General features: G+C 43.8%; 1 protein-coding gene across 1 annotated transcript in view; it reads right to left on the bottom strand.

Annotated features, from left to right (window-relative positions):
• Positions 1-24,640, bottom strand: part of ENPP7 (ectonucleotide pyrophosphatase/phosphodiesterase 7) — a 140,413-nt gene that overhangs the window by 28,870 nt on the left and 86,903 nt on the right. The window contains exon 3 of the mRNA XM_040358470.1: positions 21,788-22,417. Within this exon, the coding sequence (XP_040214404.1) occupies positions 21,788-22,417 (630 nt within the window). The remainder of the gene's footprint in view (positions 1-21,787; positions 22,418-24,640) is intronic.

Below are 24,640 nucleotides of genomic sequence, written 5' to 3'. Positions count from 1 at the left end.
TTCAAATGAATACAGAGCCTGCTCGGATTGGGGTAACAACCTCTGCCAATCTGAGTGCCTACATACAGTAGGCTGCTCGGATTGGCTTTGAGAGTCAGAGAGGCGTGGGCTGATGATGTTACAGCCTCTGCCAATCCAAGCAGGCTTTGTATTAATTAACTACTTAACCCCCGGACCATATTGCTGCCCAAAGACCAGAGTACTTTTTGCGATTCGGGACTGCGTCGCTTTAACAGACAATTGCGCGGTCGTGCGACGTGGCTCCCAAACAAAATTAGCGTCCTTTTTTTCCCACAAATAGAGCTTTCTTTTGGTGGTATTTGATCACCTCTGCGGTTTTTAGTTTTTGCGCTATAAACAAAAATAGAGAGACAATTTTGAATTTTTTTTATATTTTTTACATTTTGCTGTAATAAATATCCCCCAAAAATATATAAAAAAACATTTTTTTTCCTCAGTTTAGGCCGATACGTTTTCTTCTACATATTTTTCGTAAGAAAAAATCGCAATAAGCGTTTATTGATTGGTTTGCGCAAAAGTTATAGCGTTTACAAAATAGGGGGTATTTTTATGTCATTTTTATTATATTTTTTTTACTAGTAATGGCGGCGATCAGCGATTTTTTTTTCGGTATTGCGACATTATGGCGGACACTTCGGACACATTTTTGGGACCATTGGAATTTTTATAGCGATCAGTGCTATAAAAATGCATTGGATTACTATAAAAATGTCACTGACAGTGAAGGGGTTAACACTAGGGGGCGGGGAAGGGGTTAAGTATGCCTGGGTGTGTTCTTACTGTGGGGGGGGGGGGGGGGTGGCCTCACTAGGGGAAACACTGATCCTCGGTTCATACATTGTATGAACCGAAGATCAGCATTTCCCCCGCTGACAGGACCGGGAGCTGTGTGTTTACACACACAGCTCCCGGTCCCCGCTCTGTAACGAGCGATCGCGTGTGCCCGGCAGCGATCGCGCCCGCCGGGCACACGCACGGGAGTCGGGGGCGAGCGGGGGGCGCGCGCGCGCCCCTAGTGGCGGCTGGGAGAGAGGACGTTATACTACGTGCTCTCGCCCAGCCGAGCCAACTTGCCGTCGTAGAACGGCGGTGGGCGGTCGGCTAGTGGTTAATAGAATACATCACTCGCCGTGATTGGCTCCAGCAAGAATGAAGATGAATATGGCTCCAGAAGAAAGAAATATGAAGCATCGGAAGGGGGGTCGTCTTATACGGTGAGTACAGGCAAAAAATTATTTAAAAAATGCAAAATTAGGGGGTCGTCTTATACGCCTGGTCGCCTTATACGCCGGCAAATACGGTCTGTACCAACTTGTTACTTTGCATCAAACTGCCAATACGTTTATGGGATTCTCAGTATCACTCACATAATTCATTGGCAAAACATGGTATTTTCCTGATTATTATCTAATTTTATGAATTACCTTATTTATCGGCTTATAACGCGCACAGGCATATAACACGCACCCTAACTTTAAGAGGGAAGTTTCAGGAAAAAAACATTCCACAGCCCCCTGCGTATAACACGCAGGCACAGTTTACCCTCTATTTTCAGGGTAAAAAAGTGAGTGTTATGCCGCGTACACACGGTCGTTTTTTGTGATGAAATAAAACGACGTGTTTAAAAACGTCATTCAAAATGGTCGTGTGTGGGCTTCACATCGTTTTTTGTCTTCTAAAAAACGAGCAAAAAATATTTGAACATGCTTAAATTTTTTATGTCGTTTTTCAAAATGTCGTTTTTTGTGTCATAAAAAATGATCGTGTGTGGGCTAAAACAACGTTTTAAACCCGCGCATGCTCAGAAGCAAGTTATGAGACGGGAGCTTGAATGGAACAGAGTGCCATCGTACGTGTTGTACGTAACCGCGCTTTGCTAGAGCATTTTCAGAAAACGATGGTGTGTGGGCAACGTTGTTTTTTATGATGAAGTTAGAAAAACTTTGTTTTTTTTCATCCCAAAAAACAACCGTGTGTACGCGGCATTATACGCCAATAAATACAGTAATTCACTGTTTAGTATTATGTACATCTCCATGTGCTGCCTTTATCCTATTTACTGTAGAGCCATGACCCTTGTATGCTAATTTAGCATGTTTTTAACATTATTAGAGAATTTTTGTGCTCTTGTACCTTTTTGCCTCAAGCTATGGGGTTTATTTTACTAAAGGCAAATAGATTGTGTACTTTGCAAGTGCAGTTGCTTCAGAGCTTAGTATATGATGTGAAGCTTCACTTTGCAAAGAATACAGAATCACATGCAAGAAAAATAAAAAACAGCATATTTTTTCTTGCATGTGATGGGATGATGGAGAAGCAGCAGAGCTTCCCCCTATTCACTAAGTTCTGGAACAACTGGACTTGCAAAGTGCACAGTCTATTTGCCTTCAGTAAATGAACCCCTCTCTATACCATAGTGCATCCACTTGTAACCAGGCTTTGGAAAGAGGTAAACCTTGAAACGCATATCCTATTTTACCCCCACTCGTCATACTGTATCATGCAGACTCTTCTAGAGGTGCCCTCAGTGGACTGACACAACTGCTTGTTTGAGATCTCTGGAGTAGGTGCCATCCTTAGAGCCACTACTAGCCTCAAAAACTGAATTGCAGTTCTGCCACTGGCGTGAAATGTGTCTGTAATATCTGGATATTTTTGAGTTGCTAATTTTTTTTTTAATCGATTAAACCCAGCATTTTTATTGCATGATGATCTGGGCACGCTTGTTTTTCTTTAATAAGTTACAGTGAATAAATACTCTCAGGTTTTTGGAGCTACAGGATCTTATGTACTCTTAACCTATGCAGCTTTACTATCTGCAGAGTACTTAACCCCTCATCCACTGTAGACTACACAGTACTGTGCACTTGTTCACCAATAGTCAGGAGCAGGGCTTTTTTTCAGGGGGAACTTGGGGTTGGGGGAACTCATGGTGGTCGTGGTTGAGTTCCTGCACCTATTTTCGGAGAAAAAAAGCTCTGGTCAGGAGGACAATAATATGGTAGGGCATCAGCATTAGCATTAAACTTATCTGTATGATATTTTATAATTATTTGAATCTTTGTTAGGTGGGCTACCCACTCATGCTCCAATGCTCCCAACTTTGCAAAGCCAGAGGGTTTTGGTCGATGGTGACCTAAAAAGGGGCCCCTAAGTGATATTCAACACATTTCTTAGTAACAGCCAATATTAGTGGTAAGAGTTTCAATTTAAAAGCACTGTAATTGTTGGGTTTTTCTCAATGCTTTTTAACCACTTGACCACTACGGTGCCTGCTGGGGTTGGAATCGTTCCAGGAGCGATCCGTGATGAGGGGGAGGCCACCGATTCATGGCCACCCCTTCACGATCGCTCCTGACGAATGAGAACCTTCCTCTGCTTCTGTAACTGTAAACAGAAGCAGAGGAAGTGATGTCTCTTCGTGTCGGTCTTTTGGTCCAGCGCGAGGAGAGACGACATCTCACAGTGAGTTGCACCAACAGAACACTGACACAGTACACTTAGGCACACAAATCACCCCCAAGCCCCCCCCCCTGATCACCCCCAAGCCCCCAGTCACAGTGTCACAGATTGCAATGTTCATTTATTTACTGATCACTGCATTTGAAGTCATTTGTGACTGTAAAAAGTGTCAGTGCAGTTAGTGGTAGGCCCCTTTAGGTGTAGGGTACCCCCCTAACCCCCCTAATAAAGGTTTAACCCCTTGATCGCCCCCCAGGTAACCCTTTCACCCCCTGTCACCAGTGTCACTAAGCAATCTTTTTTCTGATCGTTGTATTAGTGTCGCGGGTGATGTTAGTTAGCCTGTTAGTTATTTAGGTTCACTGTCAGGTTTTTATAGCATCAGGTACCCCCATATACTACCTAATAAAGGTTTTAACCCCCTGATTGCCCCCTAGTTAACCCTTTCACCAGTGATCACCGTATACGTTTTAAAGGTGACACTGGTTAGTTCGTCTCCTTTTTAGTGTCAGGGCACCTCACCAGCTTGAACTACACTTATGGCACACAACGTCACCAAGTGTTACTGCAGTGCTGGATGTATGACTAGAGTGTACTAGGCCACAGGTGCTTGCCAGTTCACCAGAAGGATGAGTGCCACTAGTACTTCTCTGCTTCATACGAGAGCCCAACAGAAGAAAAAGAATGGGGTCGGGTACGCCTGACCTTGGCAGGGACCTCAACTCCTTCATCAGTGCTATCTGTCATGGAGCCACTGTCGTCTACAGGATCATATTCTGAACCTGAATCTGACAGATGAGTGACTTCCTCGTCACTATCTGTCATGCTCAGAAACGCGTAGGCCTCTTTACTAGTGTACCTTCGATTTGCCATTTTGGGCTCTAAATTTAATGGTACACTAGTAAGATTCACAGGTAAAAAAGCACCTGACTGTCAGCAACTGTATCAAAATCTACCAAAAAAACTGTTAGCGCCAAAGCACAAGTAGTGTCCCGCTGCCACCAAGAAGACAAAGACAGGCCCATTGTGCCCATAGTGTCGTTCCTGCAGAATTCGAAAATCCTAATTGGGAGCCCACCACTTCTGCAGCACCCTTGCTTCCCCCATTCACTGGCCAACCCAGAATTCAGGTGGAAACAGTTGATTTTACGGCACTTGATTTTTATTCGCTGTTTTTCATCGAAGATCTCTATAGGTCTATTGTGGACCAAAGTAATTTGTATGTTGGTCAATACATCTGTCAGGAACGAGTATGGAGATCAAGATGCTAAGAGGGCTCCCCTTGCGGCTGAGTGAATGGAGATACCAGAAGCCAGGATGGGGGTAAAACACAGGTAGGTCAGTCCAGAGCATATACAGGGGCGAGCCAAGGTCATACACGAGCAGGGTCCAGGTACAAGCCCAGGGTCAAGCCGGGAGTTCAGGAAGCAGAAGCAGAGTCCAGAAGCAGGCCAAGGGTCAAACACAGGAGATCAGGAAGCGAGGTCAAGGCAAGCCGGGTCACAATGGATAAGCACGGATCAGGAGACAAGGTCAAGGTACACAGGAGACTGAAGAGATAATCCAGCAATGAGCAGCTTCAGCAGCAGGCTTAAATAGATCAGGAAGTTAGCCATGTGATCTGTTCAGGTTACAAGGAGGAAGTTTCGCCCACCTTAGTCATGCTGTGCACCATGGCGGACAATATTGTCTTGGGCAGAATTGCCAGTCCTTCGGCCATTTCCCTGACAACATTGCCAGTCCAGCCCAGTCCTCCCTTGCCAAAGAATAGAAACCAATTACGGTTTCCGAATTTAAGACCTTTCTGGGCCTATCCCTCGACATGGGCATAGTTAAATTGAGTAAGTTGTGGTCATATTGGTCCATTGACTCAGTTTAAAAATTTGCCCGTATTCTCTGCCTCCATGCCCAGGACACGATACAAGCAGATCTTGTGGTTCATGAACTTCAACAACAATGAACTCTGTCATCCTTGTGGAGACCCTGAATACGATTGGCTCTACAAAATTCAGTCCCTTGTAAACCACTTCAACTAACATTTTGCAGCCTTGTATACTCCCCATCAAGTTGTCTGCATTGATGAGACCTGATTACATTTTCTGGCCGCTTGTCTTTCAAACAGTACCTTCCCAGCAAACGTGCCAGATATGGGGTCAAGATGTATAAGCTCTGTGACAGGGCCACAGACTATACATGTAGTTTTATGGTTTACGAGGGAAGAGATAGTCATGTAGAGACGGAGAACTGCCCAGACTACATAGGGAGCGCTGGCAAGATAGTGTGGAACTTGGTGTCACTCTTATTCGGAAAGGGGTACCATTTGTATGTGGACAATTATTACACAAGCATGCCACTTTTTGGTCACCTGTTTGATCATCAACTTGGCGCATATGGCACCATGCAACCTAACCGCTGGGGCTGTGCCCAGATGCTTGTAGATTCCCGTCTTAGGCTGTGGGAGAGAGTCTGATCCAAGTGTAATAATTTGCTTAGTGTGAAGTGGAGGGATAAAAAGAATGTTTTCGTTCTGTCCTCCCTTCATGCAGACACTACAGTCCAAATTCGTACAGTGACTTGTGTTGTGGAGAAACCCCTCTGTGTCCACCAAGACGCTGGTACAAAAAAGTGTCTGTATACTTACTTAAATACAGAGCTTTAGGATGGACTGGATCCTTCCTTAAATTCCAGGAAGATATCGTCGGAGCCCTTCTGTATCCAGGCGGTGCTTTACCTTACCATCCCCATCCAAATGCAGCAAGCCGGCTGCATGAGAGGCATTTTATGTATGTCCTCACTGGTAGCCCTACTCAACAAACCCTCCAAAGAAAATGTTGTGTCTGTAGAAAGCGCGAATATAGGCGTGACACCCGTTATTATTGTCCACGCTGTCCTGACAATCCTGGTCTTTGCATTGGTGAATGTTTTGAACGCTACCACACACTAGTGCAGTTTTAGCGTAGGGTACAGCATTTCACAGACTAGGACACACTTTCACAGGGTCTCCCAAGATGCCATCGCATTTTGAGAGACCCGAGCCTGGAACCGAGCAGTTACAGTTACAAAAAAAAAAATAGTTGTCGTTTTATTGTTTTCTCTCTATTCTCTCTGTATTGTTCTGCTCTTTTTTTTACCGTATTCTATTCTGCAAAGATTTATTGTTATTATGTTTTATCATGTTTGCTTTTCAGGTAGGTAATTTTTTTATACTTTACTGTTTACTGTGTTTTATTGTTAACTTTTTTTTTCGTTTCCAGAAACGCCATTCAGCTGCAGCGCGGATTTATTTATCTTGACAGCAAGATACATAAAGCCATGACTCCAGTGCTGTAGGAGGTGATTTAACCACCACAGTTAAAAAAAAGAGCATATCTGCTGAAGCATGGGGGCAGCCGGGTGGCGGAGGAGCGATTTGCTCCTAACTTTTGCGGAAGAATGCCTCCATGCTTTGACATATATATATTTTAGGCTGCATTATTTTCTTTTTATTTTTTACTATGTTTTTTTTGTATTTGCTTTGCAGGTATGGTATGGTAAGGTCTTACTGTTATACTGTAATGTTACTTTGTTTTAATGTTAACCATGCTTCGGCATGTATAAATGGTGCATGTATGCCCATCATTAGAAGTGGGTGGATAAAGGGAGGTATTCTAAAGGTGGGCATACCCACTGATCAATTTCTTTTTTTCATTCAGCCCACAGGCTGCATGAAGAAAAAGAGATTAAAATATATGCCCAACAAGGACCAGCAACATATTGGTATGTTGCTGGACTTTGAGTGGTTATACCAGAATGATGCCTGCGGGTTTAGGTATCATGTTGGTATCATTCTTTTCAGCCAGTGGTCGGCTTTTATGTAAAAGCAATCCTAGTGGCTAATTAGCCTTTAGACTGCTTTTTCAAGCAGTGGGGGAATGTCACCCCCCCCCCACTGTCTTCCATGGTTTTCTCTGGCTCTCCTGTCCCAACAGGTAACCTGAGAATGCAGCCGGTGGTTCCGCCAGCTGACCATAGAGCTGATCAGAGACCAGAATGGCTCCAATCATCTCTATGGCCTAAGAAACCGGAAGCAACAAGCATTTCATGACTTAGATTTTGCCGGATATAAACAGCGCCATTGGGAAAACATTTTATCACACCGATCTTGGTGTGGTCAGATGCTTTGAGGGCAGAGGGAAGAGGAGAGATCTAGGGTCTAATAGACCCCATTTAAAAAAAAAGGAGTACCTGTCACTACCTATTGCTATCATAGGGGATATTTACATTCCCTGAGATAACAATAAAAATGATAAAAAAATAAAATATGGTAGGAACAGTTTAAAAATGAAATAAGAAAGCAAAATAAATAATAAAAAAAAGACACCCCCTGCTCTCGTGCAAAGGCGAAGGCAAGCGTCGGTCTGGCGTCATATGTAAACAGCAATTGCACCATGCATGTGAGGTATCACCACGAAGGTCAGATCGAGTGCAGTAATTTTAGCAGTAGATCTCCTCTGTAAATCTAAAGTGGTAACCTGTAAAGGCTTTTAACGGCTTTTAAAAATGTATGTAGTTTGTCGCCACTGCGCGTTTGTGCGCAATTTTAAAGCACGTCATGTTTGGTATCCATATACTAGGCCTAAGATCATCTTTTTTATTTAATCAAACACTTGGACAATCGCTGCGCAAATACTGTGTGAAAAAAGAAATGCAACACCCACCATTTTAATCTGTAGGTCCTTTGCTTTAAAAAAATATATAATGTTTGGGGGTTCAACGTTCAATTTTCTTGCAATTTTTTTTTTTTTTCATGTAAACAAAAAGTGTCAGAAAGGGTTTTGTCTTCAAGTGGTTAAAAGATTGGGTGATGTGTGACATAAGCTTCTAAATGTTATGCATAAAATGACAGGACAGTTCAAAACCCCCCCAAATGACCCCATTTTGGAAAGTAGACACCCCAAGCTATTTCCTGAGAGGCATGTCGAGTCCATGGAATGTTTTATATTTTGACAGTTGCGGGAAAAAGACAATTTTTTAGTTGTCACTTAATGATATATTGCTCAAACATGCCATGGGCATATGTGGAATTACATCCCAAAATACATTCTGTTGCTTCTCCTGAGTACGGGGACTTTTTGGGAGCCGAGCCACGTACAGGACCCCAAAAACCAAGCACCATGGAATGCCCAGATGGCACAACCCCCCCCAAATGACCCTATCTTGGAAAGTAGACACCCCAAGCTATTTGCTGAGAGGTATGGTGAGTATTTTGCAGATCTTGCTTTTTGCCACAAGGTTTTGAAAATTGAAAAAAAAAATGTTTTGTTTTCTTTCTTTATTTTCAAAAACAAATGAGAGCTGCAAAATACTCACCATGCCTCTCAGCAAATAGCTTGGGGTGTCTACTTTCCAAAATGGGGTCATTTGGGGGGGGGGGGGGTTAGTGCCATCTTGGCATTTTATGGCCTTCAAAACTGTGATAGGTAGGGATAAGCCGAACACCCCCTCGTTCGGTGTGCAGCAGAACATGCGAACAGGTAAAAAATTTGTTCGAACACGCGAACACCATTAAAGTCTATGGGACACGAACATGAAAGATCAAAAGTGCTAATTTTAAAGGCTAATATGCAAGTTATTGTCATAAAAAGTGTTTGGGGACCCGGGTCCTGCCCCAGGGGACATGAATCAGTGCAAACAAAAGTTTTAAAAAAGGGCGTTTTTTCGGGAGCAGTGATTTTAATAATGCTTAAAGTGAAACAATAAAAGTGAAATATTCCTTTCAATTCCGTACCTGGGGGTGTCTATAGTATGCCTGTAAAGTAGCGCATGTTTCCTGCGACACGCCAGAGGGGGTGGGGTCACCCGTACACGTCATTGGGCTTTCTCCTTGCATCAGAGAGGGGGCGGGTCACCCACACATGTGATGGGTGGCCCTGCCCTCAGCTATAAAACGGCTGTCATACCAAGGGAGCGTCATTCAGGCCGGGCACCTCCTTTGGAGGCGGTATAGTTTTTTTTCTCCGTATCGTTTGAGAGTGGATTACATCGTTGGAACCTTTTCTTCCATTTTTTTTAATAAAGGACTTGTCCCAAACTGTCTCCTGTGGTTTTTAACATTTTGACACTTTTTTTGTGAAATGGTAGGGGTACATTGTTAAAGGGGGCTTCCAGATTCCGATAAGCCCCCGCAGACCCCCACAACCACCGGGCAAGGGTTGTGGGGACGAGGCCCTCGCCACAACCCCCGGGCAAGGGTTGTGGGGATGAGGCCCTCGTCATGTTGAGGGCATGTGGCCTGGTACGGTTCAGGAGGGGGGTTTAACATCCCCTCTCTTTTCCTGCGGCCTGCCAGGTTGCGTGCTCGGATAAGGGTCTGGTATGGATTTTTGGGGGGAACCCCACACCATTTTTATTTATTTTGGTGCAGGGTTTGCCTTAAAATCCATACCAGACCTGAAGGGTTTGGAATGGATTTTTAGGGAGAACCCCACGCCATTTAAAAAAAATGGCGCAGGGTTCTCCTTAATATCTATACCAGACCTGAAGGGCCTGATATGGAATTTGGGGGGGACCTCCACGTTTTTTTTTTTAAATTTTGGTTCTGGGTTCCCCTTAATATTCATACCAGACCCACAGGGCCTGGTAATGGACTAAGGGGGAACCCATGCTGTTTTTTTAATGACTTATCTGTATTGCCGGGACCCGACAATTCATTATAGCCACAAGTAGTTTTAAATGACTGTTTTTCCTTTAGAAAGGACATTTGTGCAGGGACTTTCTAAGTGCGGGAAACATGCACTACTTTACAGGCATACTATAGACACCCCCAGGTACGAAATTTAAAGGAATATTTCACTTTTATTGTTTTAGTTTCAGCATTATTAAAATCACTGCTCGCGAAACAAACTGCAGTTTTTAAAACTTTTTTTGCATTGATACGTGTCCCCTGGGGCAGGACCCATGTCCCCAAACACTTTTTATGACAATAACTTGCATATTAACCTTTAAAATTAGCACTTTTTATTTCTCTCATAGACTTTTAAAGGGTGTTCCTCGTGTTCGACTCGAACAGATAGCCTATACCTAGTGATAGGTAGTGGGGAGTGAAATCAAAAATTTCTTAGAAATCCTGAAGGCGGTGCTTGGTTTTTGGGGACCCGTACGTTGCTAGGCTCCCAAAAAGTCCCACACATGTGGTATCCCCTTACTCAGGAGAAGCAGCAGAATGTATTTTAGAGTGTAGTTCCACATATTCCCATGGCATGTTTGAGCAATATATTATTTAGTTACAACTTTGTGAAAAAACATAAAGTTTGTAATTTTACTGCAACTTGTGGCAAAATATAAAATATTCCATGGACTCAACATGCCTCTCAGCAAATAGCTTGGGGTGTCTACTTTCCAAAATGGGGTCATTTGGGGGGGGGGTGTTGTGCTATTTTGGCATTTTATGGCCTTCAAAACTGTGATAGGTAGTGAGGAGTGAAATCAAAAAATTTGCGCCCTTAGAAATCCTGAAGACGGTGCTTGGTTTTTTGGGGCCCCCGTACGTGGATAGGCTCCCAAAAATGTATTTTTTTTCTCATTATTCAATCACTTGGGATAAAAAAAAAAAATATTCAATGGGCTCAACATGCCTCACAGCAACTTTCTTGGGGTGTCTACTTTCCAAAATGTTTTTTTTGGGAGGGTTTTGCCCTGCAATTTTAGCACCTCAAGAAATTAGATAGGCAGTCATAAACTAAAAGCTGTGCAAATTCCAGAAAATGTACCCTAGTTTGTAGACACTCTAACTAAACCAATAAATATATGCTTATTGTTTTTTTTTACCAAAGACATGTGGCTAAATACATTTTGGCCTAAATGTATGGCTAAAATTGAGTTTATTCGATTTCTCTTATAAAAAAAAGTAGAAAATATCATTTTTTTTCCAAATTTTCGGTCTTTTTCCGTTTATATCACAAAAAATAAAAATTGCAGAGGCAATCAAATACCATCAAAAGAAAGCGCTATTTGTGGGAAAAGAAGGACACACATTTTGTTTGGGTACAACATTGCCAGTTAAAGCAGTGCCAAATTTTAAAAAGTCCTCTGGTCTTTAGGCAGCCTAATGGTCCAGGGCTTAAGTGGTTAATCCCTTAAGTACCGGCCTGTACTTACTCCACACTCCATTATTATCAAGCCATTTTTCTGTTTTCAGTGTTATGGTAGTTGACTAAAAATTACTTCATTATAATTTTTGCCATGTTTTTTTGGAAATGAACAAACATGCTGGTATTGAAGTGGTTAATAGGGCTTGGAAATAGTCCCTAGGTTTGATGCATAATTAATATACAGGTAATTCCCATAGGGTTAATGGGCAGGTCACATACTGTGGAAGAATTGCGATAATGAGGTTAATGTGTAGGATAAGGGAGGTGAAGGTGTTAAAATACATGTCTTATACCGAGACAAGATGGAGATGCGATAAATAGGGAATGAATGGGGGGGGGGGGATATTAAAAGATAATTCTGCATAAAAATGTATCCAAAAAATCTAAATCGCTGCTCATTCTTAAAGTGGAGTTCCACCCATAAATATAACATTACATCAATAGTTTTAAAAAAATGTCATTAGTCCTTTACGATTTTTTTTTTTTTTTTAGATGCCTTCAAAGTGTTGTTGCTAGGCAGAATAGTTAATCTTCCCACTTCCTGCACCTAGGTGCTTAATGCTTCCTAACCTACACTGCACAGACTCCTGGGAATGTAGTGGGTGTAACTTTCCAGGAGTCTGTGCACTCCCCAGTCTCAAAGAATCATGTGACTTGGACAGCACAGGTGCTGAAACCTGATCTGACACTGCTTGTGCAGCACTGAGCATGTGCTAGATCTGCAAGGCTGAAATCCAGGAAGTCATACAGTCTGGCTTCATGATGCCCACACTTAAGATGGCCCCAGTCAATTTCTATTTTATAAAGTGTCTAAATGCTGTAACAGCCTAACAAAACGGACCTTAGTTTACAGACTAACTTTACTAGAATACATTAAGCTTGTGTATTACAGGGGTATTTATATTTAGAAAGTGAAATTGTGGCCGGAACTCCGCTTTAAGTCCTTCAAAGATTGAACCAGTCACTAATCATCCTTCCTCACCTTCCTTCATTATTAGAGGAAGAGCTCTCAAATGTAAACAGTAGTACGGCCTTCATTGTGATCACATTTTGGACCATTTTGCCTTCAATTTGTGCACTTTAAAATGCACAAATTGTGACCACGCCAAACCTTTTAAAAAGTATGGCGCGGTAAAGTAGTTACATTTCTTCTGCCATATGCAATGCATTTCTTTTTATCTTTTTGTACTTGAGATAGCACTACCCCATGTCCTTGGTTGCTCGAGTAAAATGCAAAAGTTGACAGCATAAGCCAATACAGGTACCAGTGGTGTATTTAGGTTTTGTGCTGCCCTAGGCCTGACTAAATTCATGCACCCCCTAATTTAAATACGACCCAACCTTCCTGTCAAAGCCACACCCTTCCTATTTAAGACCCGCCCTATCATCTGTAAACCACACCCCTCCATCCCCCTCTAGCAGCAAAAATACCCCCTTTCAGCACAATTCCTGATCCTCATATAACCCCTTCCAGTGAAAATCCCCCTTTTCAGCACAAACCCTTGCCTTAACCTTCCCTTTCCCAGCACAAATCCCCCCTCTTAGCACAAATCCTTCGCCATCTCCCCCTTCCAGCATAAATACCCCCTCCCATCACAAATCCTCCCCCATCTCCACCTCCCAGCACAAATTACATCTCTCGGCACAAATCCTCCCCCATCTCCCCCTCCCAGCACAAATCCTCCCCCATCTCCCCCTTCCAGCATAAATCCTCACGTTCAGAAAAATAATCCCCCCTCATCTCAAACCTGTGCCCCCTTCTCTCCCCTCCCAGTACAACTCCCCCAGGTCTTTCTCCTGTTCTGTAAGAGCAGCCTCCTATGCTGGGACTTGTAGTGCACTCTGGGGGGGCTGAGATATGGCAGCCTCCTATGCTGGGACTTGTAGTGCCCTCTGGGGGGCTTAGATTTGGCAGCCTCCTATGCTGGGACTTGTAGTACTAGACTACAGGGCATGGAAGAATGGCAGCCCACTCTGCTGGGACTTGTAGTGCCCTCAGTGGCGGAATGAGGATTCCTCAGTCCCTCCACAGTCTAAGGCACTACAAGTCCCAGCAAACACGGGGCTGCCATATTTCAGCCCCCACAGTGCACTACAAGTCCCAGCAAAACGGAGCTGCCATATTTCAGCCCCCACACAGTGCACTACAAGTCCCAGCAAAACGGGGCTGCCATTTCTCAGCCCCCACAGTGCACTACAAGTCCCAGCAAAAGTGGGGCTGCCATATTTCAGCCCCCACACAGTGCACTACAAGTCCCAGCAAAACAGGGCTGCCATTTCTCAGCCCCCACAGTGCACTACAAGTCCCAACAAAAACAGGGCTGCCATATTTCAGTCCCCACTATATCCCTACGTGCACCAGGTGTATGGCCAGTGATCGTTCTTTTTATGGGGGCGGCAGTCGCTCCCCACAGTATGCGCCCATGACACACAGCAAGGCAAGCCAGCCTCAGGAGGCGGCAGCGTTGCGGGAAGTAATCTGAGCAGGAGGCGGCTGCGATAAGCTGCATCTGAGTCGGGAGGATGGGTGGGGGAGTTTTAAATATTCAAAGGCCTCCTGTTGTTTTCCTCCATTCATCTTTTTATTGTTTTTATCATTTTTCTACAATTCTTGTATAGGGGAAGATATCCTTACAAGCCCTCTAATGAATCTTCTATAATAGCCTAACAAGCCAAGGAAGACTCAGAACTCAGAACTCACAAAGTTCTAGAGGTTTCCCGTTTGTCTTTTGCTTCTATTTTATTTCTGTTTTGCCTCACCCCTTCTCAGGAGATCTCATATCTGAAACTCGTAATAAGAGTTATCAATAGATGACATTTTTGTGGCTTCAACTTTCTTCCATGCTTTGCTAATCTCACGAAGCCTGTTTCTAATTGTTGAACGTGTTCTTGAAACAAACATTATTATGTCATCTAGATAGATAAATGTTCAAAATGTAAATCACCCAGACAATATTCCATGGCACATTGAAAGGTAGTGGGTAAATTTTTAAGTCTAAATGGAATTATTTGAATTTAAACGGGACTATAAAGGACAGCTTTTGGCAGATCCCTGCTTGATAATGTTTTTGTACCTGTATATAAATTAACAAATAAAAAAAATGTCATGCAATTGTATGCACTACAGTTTTAAAGTCCACCTCTGTAAAAAATAAAAGTCCCTCCTTTTAGTGGATCCTCCAATCCCTGGCAGACAGTGATCCCCCATGCTCCGTTGGTGAACTGTTCCTCCTCGTCCTCATGTTCAATGCAGGGCTATGGTCTCGATTGCATCAGAGGACCTTATGCCGCGTACACACCATCACTTTATGTGATGGAAAAAAACGACATTTTCTGTGAAGTAAAAAACGACGTTTTTGAAACTTCAATTTTCAAAAACGACGTTGCCTACACACCATAGTTTTTTCACAATGCTCTAGCAAAGCGAGGTTACGTTCACCACTTTTTTCCATTGAAGTTCGCTTCATAACTAGCTTCTGGGCATGCGTGGGTTTAAAAACGTTGTATTTTGCTACACACGGTAAATTTTTGTGAAACAAAAAACAACGTTTTGAAAAACAAAAAAAATTGTCGTTTTTCACAAGACATAAAAAAGGAAAATTTATTACCAAATACTTACCGTAATTTTCCTTTCCTGATAGGCTCCATGGCAGCATACATGTGGGTTAGCCCCGCCTCCATAACTACCCAATAGGACCCCTCCCCTATAAATCTTAGCTGTGGGCTCTCAGCCTTGTTCCGTAACTATCCTACTCCACGCATTTTGGGAGGGACTCCTGCTGCCATGGAGCCTATCAGGAAAGGAAAATTACGGTAAGTATTTGGTAATAAATTTTCCTTTTTCCTGACTGGCTCCATGGCAGCATACGTGTGGGAAATAACTCACAAAAAGAAACCCGGGTGGGCAAAAATGCTGAGAACATAAATTTATTTAACACTGTCCACCGACAGCACTTGTAAACCAAAATTTAAGGAAGACAAAGCAGCCGGTTCAATACAGTAGTGAGAGACAAAGGTATTAATTGAAGACCACGAAGCCGCTCTGCATATAACTTCAGGTGCGACATGTCGTGAGGCTGCCCAAGAAGTCGAGATGCTCCTAGTTGAATGTGCAGTTACTGCCTCTGGAGGAGCCAGGCCCTTCTCCTTATATGCCCTCTGGATGGTCTGAACTATCCAAGTTGAGATGGATCTGATTGATGCCCGCTTCCCTCTATTCTTCCCATGGAGAAGGACAAAAAGAAAGTCTGTTTGCCTGAAAGAACTTGTCATTTCTAGATATAGATTTAATGTGCGTCCTACATCAAGGGGATGAACACTTTGATCTTCAGACAACCCAAAGGTGGGCAGGACAATTTCCTGATTTTCATGAAAAATGGATGTCACTTTAGGATTTGAGCCCAGCATAGGAATTAATACTGCTCTGTCAGGAAAGAAGGTCAGGAATGGTTCTTTTGAACCCAGATTTCTTATGTCGGAGATCCTCTTAGCTGAAGTGACTGCAACTAAAAAGATGGTTTTGAGAGTAAGGTCTCTAGCTGAAAGAGGTTTATCCGGATTAGAGCTGATCGAGGTAAGATAGTCCAGAACAAGAGGTAGATCCCATTTGGGGAACCTCGGTTTTCTTTGGGGCCTGAGCCGAATGGCACCTTTGAAAAACTGGCGAACCAGGGAATGGTTAGCCCAAGAGATCCCTGTAAACGCAGAGATGGCTGAGACTTGCACTCGGAGAGAACTGACTGCTAAAGGTAAGACCAAGCCCGTTTGTAGGAAGCTAAGGATATCTTGAACCTCTGGAGAGCTAGGAGGGTTGGACCTCGACGACATGTGGTCTGAAAATTTTGACCAAATACGTTCATACACTCTGTTAGTACTGTTTCTTCTGGCGTTAAGCAGGGTTGACATGACTTCTTCTGGACAACCTAGTGCTTTAAGCCTTCCCCTCTCAAGAACCACGCCCTGAGGTGCAGACGAGCTGGACATGGGTGCCATATTGAGCCTTGGGAGAGAAGATCTGGTTTGGGGGGAGAGGAATTGGATCCCGATAGCTGAGGAGCGATAGGAGAGAGAACCAGGGCCTGTTTGGCCAAAAGGGGATCACTGCGAGGATTTCCGCATTCTCTGATTTGAGCCGGTGAAGGAACCGAAAGATCACAGGGACTGGTGGAAAGGCGTAAGCTTTTTGAAATCTCCATTGATCCGTGAGAGCGTCTATCCCATAGGCTTGGGGATCCCTGCCCCTCGCATAATACTTCATCAACTTGTGGTTGCGCGGGGACGCAAAAAGATCCACTTCTGGGGATATTCCCAAGGTTAGAAGCCAATTGAACACATCTGTGTGTAGGGACCATTCGTTGTTGTCCAACTGGACTCGAGATAAGAAGTCCGCTTGAACATTCTGAATCCCCGGAATGTATACTGCCGAGATGTTGGCCAGATTCTTCTGGGCCCAGTTCATAATTGATTCTACTTCTCGAAGTAGGGTCCAACTGCGTGTTCCACCCTGTTTCCTTATGTAGGCCACTGCAGTCGTATTGTCCAGCCTGAGCATCACTGAACATTTTGCTAATATATGGCTGAAGGACAGGAGTGCTTGAAAGGCGGCTCGTAGTTCCAATATGTTGGAAACAATTCCGTGAGAGGGTGTGCTCCATCTGCCTTGAGCTATCTCTGAAAGGCAATGGGCGCCCCAGCCCAGATTGCTGGCATCTGATGTTATTGTAACCCAAGTGATGGGACGAATTGAATGGCAGTTGCGGAGATTCTTCCCCTGAAGCCACCATAGAAGAGATCCTCTCATAGATTGAGTGATCGTGATGCGCTGACTCTTCCTCGAGGAGACCCATTGTTGGAGAAAACCTTTCTGGAATGGACGAGTATGCCACTGGGCCCATTTCACCATTGGAATTGTGGCTGACATGGTACCGATTAACTTCAGACAATGAAGGGCAGATAGCTGAGGAGCAGCGAATGCTTTGCGGATCCTGTCTCTGATCGTGGTAATTTTCTCCTCCGGTAATGAGATGGTGCCTATTGATGTGTTGAAGAGGGCACCCAAAAACACTAGGCTCTGTGATGGGACTAGATGACTTTTCTCCACATTTATTAGCCATCCGAACTCTTGCAGAGTGGTAATTACTAGATCTCTCTGTTCTATCAGTTGATTTCTGTCTTGGGCTAGTAGCAATAGATCGTCTAAATAATGATGAAGACGAACTCCTTTCACCCGCAGAAGGGCTACGACGGCTAGCAGGACCTTGGAGAACACCCGGGGTGAGGTCGTGAGGCCAAAGGGTAGGCAGGTGAACTGTAGGTGCTGGTCGCCTACCGAGAAGCGGAGGTATTTTTGAAAACCTATTGCCACCGGAACATGAAAATAAGCGTCTTTCAAATCTATTGATACTAACCAATCCCCTGGATGGACCGACTGTTGGATGGTTAACAGAGATTCCATCTTGAATTTTTCTTTCCGAATAAACCGGTTGAGATGAGTTAGGTCTATTACTGGTCTCCAAGTACCGTTCTTTTTCTGCACTAGAAATAAAGGGGAATACATGCCTTCGCCTCGTTCTGTTCTTGGTACACAGACAGCTGCGCCTTGAATTAATAAAGAGTTCACGTAGGCCAAAAGGATTTGTTTTTTCTCTTCTGTGCCTGGAAGGTTCGTGGGAACAAACCTGAGCCTGGGGACGCTGTTGAAGATCCAAGTGTGGCCTGACGAGACCGTCTTGATGGTCCAGAAGTCCTGAATAGAGGCCGCCCAAACATGCCGAAAGTGGGAAAGGCGAGCCCCCACCTGAAATGCTTGGGCGGGCCCAACTTTAAAAGGACTTCGTAGATTCCTGACTGTTAGAAGTAGTGCCTTTAGTTTGCTTCTTAAAGGGAGGTTGTCTGGACCTCCATGGTCTAGAGAATTCACGACCGGGTCTATAGTTGCGTGCATCCCTCCAGCGATCTGTATTCTGTGGTCTGAAGAAGGTGCGTTTTTGATTCTGTAAACGCCTGTCAGACCAGGCTTCTAAGGCTTTTGAGGCAGCTGCTATAGCCAGAATGGGTTTACAAGCGGACCCTGCTGTCAAGTAGATTCTCTTTAGGTCCGAATCGATCCGTCTTTCCAAAGGATCTTTAAAAGAAACTGTATCTTCCAAGGGAAGGGTCACATACTTCACCAAACGCATCAACGCTGCGTCCACTGACGGGGCAGCTTCAAGATGGGTCACGTCTTCTTGTTTGAAGGGATATAATTTTGTTATCTTCGACTGCATAGAGCCTTTTTTATCCGGTTTACTCCACTCGTTGGAAATAATGGCGCCTATCTCCGTAATAAACGGGAAATAATGTCGCTCCTTGTTAAGCTGTTTAAAGAGTTTTCTCTGTTTAGGGGGGGAAGTAGCTGGATCCTCCAAATTCAGGGTTTCCTTAATAGCTTTCACTAAGGCAGGGACTAAGGCATAATCAAAGCCTATTACTGTATCCTCCAATTCTGAACCGCTTTCTGAAGGAGAAGCAGCCGACTGGCTGGCCTGAGTGGCTGCGAAGACCTCATGTAAATGTCCCTGGTCCAATAAGGGAATCATTGGGTCTATAGGAGAGTCCTGCTGTATTATAGTATCTCTCTCCTGCAGGGATTTATCCACGACCCTTTTGACAAGAGCTTCCAGGTGTTTATCTACACCTCCCCTTTCATTGGCTACTTTAGAGAAACAATGATCACAAAGGGATTTGTTAATAGATAACGAAGCCTTGCACCCCCAGCAAGAATTTTCCAATCTTTCATCATGGGGGGAGAGATGAGCAGTACTTCTACTAGCATGACCAGTTCTGGATGAACTATGGTGTCTGGAGGATGAGTGCCGGTGATGTGACCTAGAAGACCTGCTGTGACCGTGGGACTCATTATGCTGCTGGTCAGACCTAGAAGGGCTGAGATAAAGAGAAGAAGAAACACAAATAGTCACACTATGTCCCTATACTCCACTCTCTTCCCCCCCAGCAGGTGCAGAAAACATAGTTTTCTCCTTAGCCATACCTGTTGAGGGAGGGCTGGCCACTGAGAGGCAAAGAGATGTCCATGTAGCCTTGGATAGACACTGTAACAGGAAAGTGACAAGCTGTCAAGTAGAAAACATGAGGAAGGTTTTTAGCCTAAAACCGCACCAGAACACTTACCTAGATGTGGACAGGACAGTACACCAGGAACCGCCGTACGAACGCACGCCCCCGGTGTACACATGTCTCTCGCTCTGTTTTAAAGGCTGGGCGTATGACGCCATGGCCGCGTCAGCCGTAACCAGTGCGCATGCGCGAGTCGAGTCTCGCGCATGCGCTAGCCAGGCCTCGCTCGCGTGTGAGCCAGGCCTCGCTTTCGGTCCTGGTCTGTCTGTGTAGAACGCAGACAGAACCCAGAAGTCAGAGGGAGCGGCGGCTGGAACGCAAGGGAACCAGACGCTCACAGGGCAAGTAAGACTTAACAAACAAGGAAAAAGACAAACCACAAACATAAACACTGCTGCCATGAAAAAAAGAAACAATACTGCTCACCATCACCACCATGATCCGTTCGGCCAGGGACACACACCGGTCTTTAGATAAAAGAAGGCTACCTGCACCGCTAGGCATACCAATCTTGCGCAATAGACTCCATAACTTCAGCGCTATTCCATGCATTCCATACCCTGCTTAACAGACAAGGCTTATTGGAGAATTCTTGGCCGAGCTTGATCAAGGGATGAGTTGTGTATGTGTTATATATTTTTTTTTTTTTTTTGGGTAGAAGAACCAAACACATGGTCCTACGGAGGAGGACAAAAAAGGAACAAGGCTGAGAGCCCACAGCTAAGATTTATAGGGGAGGGGTCCTATTGGGTAGTTATGGAGGCGGGGCTAACCCACACGTATGCTGCCATGGAGCCAGTCAGGAAACCAGGTTTTCCCCCACACAATTAAATTGACGTTTTTAAAAATGTCGCTTTTTTTCATCACATAAAGTGATGGTGTGTACGCGGCATCAGACTGTTGGAATGCAGGGGAGCGGAGGCTGGCGGGATCAGTCCAGCAGCATAAAGGAGACTGCTGGATCGTAGGATTGGGTAGGTAATAATGCTTTTCAAATCCACTAGCCAAACACAAGCATTAAACCCTTGCATTGCAGGTACCACTGCTAAGAAAAATCTTTACTTTTACGCAAGTTCAGCTTTAAATACACAATAAAAGACTGAAAATGAAAGATGTCTATATCCTTTTTAATGATTTATAGAACATATTATTAATGGCAAAAAGGATTTACTTATTAATGGCAAATGATGATTTGGTAATGTTGACCTATTCATGTGAAGTGTGAATTTTAATTTCACTTTAGCATTGTCTTTAGTCTTTAGCAAGACTTGAAAGATCTATGGGCCATATCCTCAAAAGAGATACGACAGCGTATCTACTGATACGCCGTCGTATCCCTGTTTCTATCTTTAGAACTGATCCACAGAATCAGTTTCCAAGAGATAGACAGAAGATCCGGCATGTGTAAGGGACTTACACTGCTGGATCTTAGGATGCAGTACCGCATCCGCCGCTGGGGGCATTTCGCGTCGAAATGCCGCTTCGGGTATGCAAATTAGCACTTACGGAGATCCACAAAGCTTTTCAGCTTCGTTTTTTCTCCATAAGTATTAAGTTGCATGTGTAAAATTAGGGCTGCTTTTACAAAGTGTAAACTGTTTACACCTTGTAAAAGCAGACCCTTCTGTCCAGCGACGCGTTTTTTTTTTTGTTTTAACATTTTTTTTCCCGCCGCAACTTTATTGACCCGTCGCGATCCACAAAGCTCGGCGTAACGTAATTTTGCGCTATGCACGTCAGGAAAATGACGTCACGAGCATGCGCAGTACGGCCGGCGCGGGATCGTGCCTAATTTAAATGGGAATCATGCCCATTTGAAGAGGAACGCCTTGCGCCGGCCGGATTTAAGTTACACCGCTCAAAATTTCTAGGTAAGTGCTTTGTGGATCGGGCACTTAGTTAGAGATTTTGCGGTGGTGTAACTTAAATGGAAAAAGTTACGTTGCGCCGGTTTTTTGAGGATTAGGCCCTATATGTGTCTATACTTTTACTTGATAAAGCACAATTTAAGCAACAAACACAACAAACACAACACCAAAACATATAATAATTGCACTTACACTATTCACACTGTAGCCGAGATCTCCATAAAGCAGAATTGGCAATATACGGTTGTGTGTGGAAAAATGGAAGCGTTCTGGGAATTCCTGCTTCCTATATACGTTTAAATGAGGATGTGCACCTTTAAGTTTTTGATACACTTCTTCTTCCCGTCCTTCTTTTGGTAAAATCATACCAAAGCCACCATAATCCAATAAGTCAAACTGCACAAGGTCTTTAAAAGTAATGTACTTGGACAGTAAAATCTCTTCTGTTACATTAGGTTCTTTCTTGATGGTTGTCATGCCATGGTCAGATGTAATAATTACATTTAATTTACTTTTTAAGTTGTTGTTCTCAATGGAATTTAGGAGATAACCAATGGTTCGATCTATTTGCTTTATTATTGTTTTCCTCTGCTCAGTTTCTGGACCCCATAAGTGGCCTGTTTTGTCAGGCTCTCCATAGTAGAGGGTTACAAAGTCAAGACCATCATCAGTGAACCATTTCATAACTATATCTATGTTATCTCTCCATTCCTGCTCGTCACTGTCAGGATGGTCTTCCAACTCTGCCAAAGCTTTATACACCGTTTTCCCACTGTAATTAGCATTTCCTCCTGGAAAATGAAGGGAGCCTGCTCTTAACCCCTGTAAAGAGAAAACAAAATAATCAGATGGAGGGAATGAATCTAAGCGATGGCGAGTTTCAATTGTATGTTTCATGATGGATACATACACTAGGTATCACTTTTACTACAAAAGGCACAATCTACTTGTTTGCCTGAATTCAATCCCTCTAGTTTCATCCTACAATGGTTATTCTGATTGAAAAATGCCTTAATTTCCACTTATTTTGGTTTTCAGTTTTAGCGTGAAGCATTCAGTTTGACTTTATTCTACTTTTTTTTTTATTATTACTATATTTATCAAGTTTTGCAATAACAATTACAAATAAAACAGTACAACAAAAGACCAATACCCAGGAATACAGAAACAAGAGCAAAGACCCCCCATGTACAATATATAACTCTTAGCGAGAAAGTAAATAATTATTTGGCCCAACCAATATATCACCCCTTCCTGCAGCGTTGACATGTATATTGATGCATGAGCCTGTTGTCCCTCCAGTGGTAATAGCAGGCCGTTAACCCACATCCCCAGATCAGAATCCACATATATTATAGGTTACTGTAACAAAACATCCCACACTTCGCTTAAGTGCTTTCTTCATATACTCCTTTTCTCCAGTCTGAATATAAATATTAGATATTTGCCGCATAATACAACCAGAACAAGGCAGGACTCATTTGGCTGCAGGCTGGAACATGGACTGTTTATTGAAACACATGTACAGAGAGGTAACACTCAGGGACAACCCCCCCCCCCCCCCCTTTGCTTTCAGGGCAGAGTAAACTGTCCAATAATAATAGACACACAGGTCAGGTGTATTCTTACTTATCATCAGTAAACCGTCCTATCAGCAGGGAGGGGCTGCTGGAGGAGTTCCCTCCCTCCACATAGACATACATCCCATCGTATACTTTTCTCCCAAGGCAGACAGACGCAATAGAACAATGGAATACAACCACACCCAAAACGACCCAGCAAAGGGTTCCACGGCCCCCTGCCCAAAGTGACTGTCGTCACAGTTAGGTTGCTTTATTTATTTAAAAAATAGCAAGTTAATCATACACCGTGGATGTACTATTCATCCAACTACCCCACACCTTATCGAACTTATGTGGTATATCTCTGCTAGTGTAAGTATCCTTGTATAAGGGGGTGGCCTTGTTAACAAGAGCCTTCTATGCTGAAACAGATGGCGGGGCAGACTTTTTCCATGAAAGCACTATGAGCTTCCTGGTGTAATAAAGTAGAAGTGTCAACAAAGTACGTGTCACCCTTCTCCGAGCTAGGGCGTCAACTAGTCCTAAGAGACACACCTCAACCGTTGGCTGTATATGGACAGCAGTAACCTCCTCTTTACGCTCAGTGACCCCCCACCAAAAATGTTGAATAGTCACACAATTACAGAATATATGTAAAAAATCTGCGGTGGATGAAGTGCACCACCACCAGTAGCAGGGCGACTGGGTAGGGAATATTCTAGCCAATCCAGCTGGAGTAAGGTAGATGCGACATAAAAATTTAAATTGAATAAGATCTCTGGCCAACAGCAGTCTGGTAAAGTTAATATTCCAAATATCATCCCAGTCATCCCATCCATCTGAGGGAACACTGACCCCCAAGCCGCTCTGCAGTGTGAAACACACCAACCGCTGTGTAGAGATTCCAGATCACTCATTTGAAATCTAAGAATGGTACCACCAAATTGGGCATTGTACGCATGTCTAAGTTGCAAAAAAAAAGAAACAGGTGAGTATTGGGAAGATGAAATTTAGTTTTCAGAGAATCAAACTGAAGGAGTTTCCCCATCACCCACTATACCCCCCAGTGTCCTTATACCAAATTTAGTCCAGATGATTGGATCAGAGTACTCAGAGAAGTGGATCAGGTTGGGATTCCTCCATAATGGTGCATGAGGGGAAATCACTGCTTCCCCACTCACCTTTTAACCTATGCCCATGCCCTACCAGTTGCCAGCATGGATACTGTAACATTATACAGAGCCCTGTTTCCACGTAGCAATAGATGTGCCAGAGCCTCATACACACTGACAATAGCTGCTTCAAGGGTAGTGGCAGCATCATCATCTGGAAGACTAAACCACCTGTGGAGAAAGACCAGCTAACCTCCTAGGAAATAACAATAGAAATCAAGGACCACCAGCCCCCCCTGGTTTCCACGGCAATTGCAACACCCAAAATTTGATCCTAGGGTGGCACCCTTGACACAGGAATGTTGTGACCA

The sequence above is a fragment of the Rana temporaria genome, chromosome 6, assembly GCF_905171775.1.
Source record: "Rana temporaria chromosome 6, aRanTem1.1, whole genome shotgun sequence".
In the NCBI taxonomy this organism is placed as follows: Eukaryota; Metazoa; Chordata; class Amphibia; order Anura; family Ranidae; genus Rana; species Rana temporaria.
The sequence above is the reverse complement of the archived record's forward strand: the minus strand, read 5'-3'. Positions and strand labels throughout refer to the sequence as shown.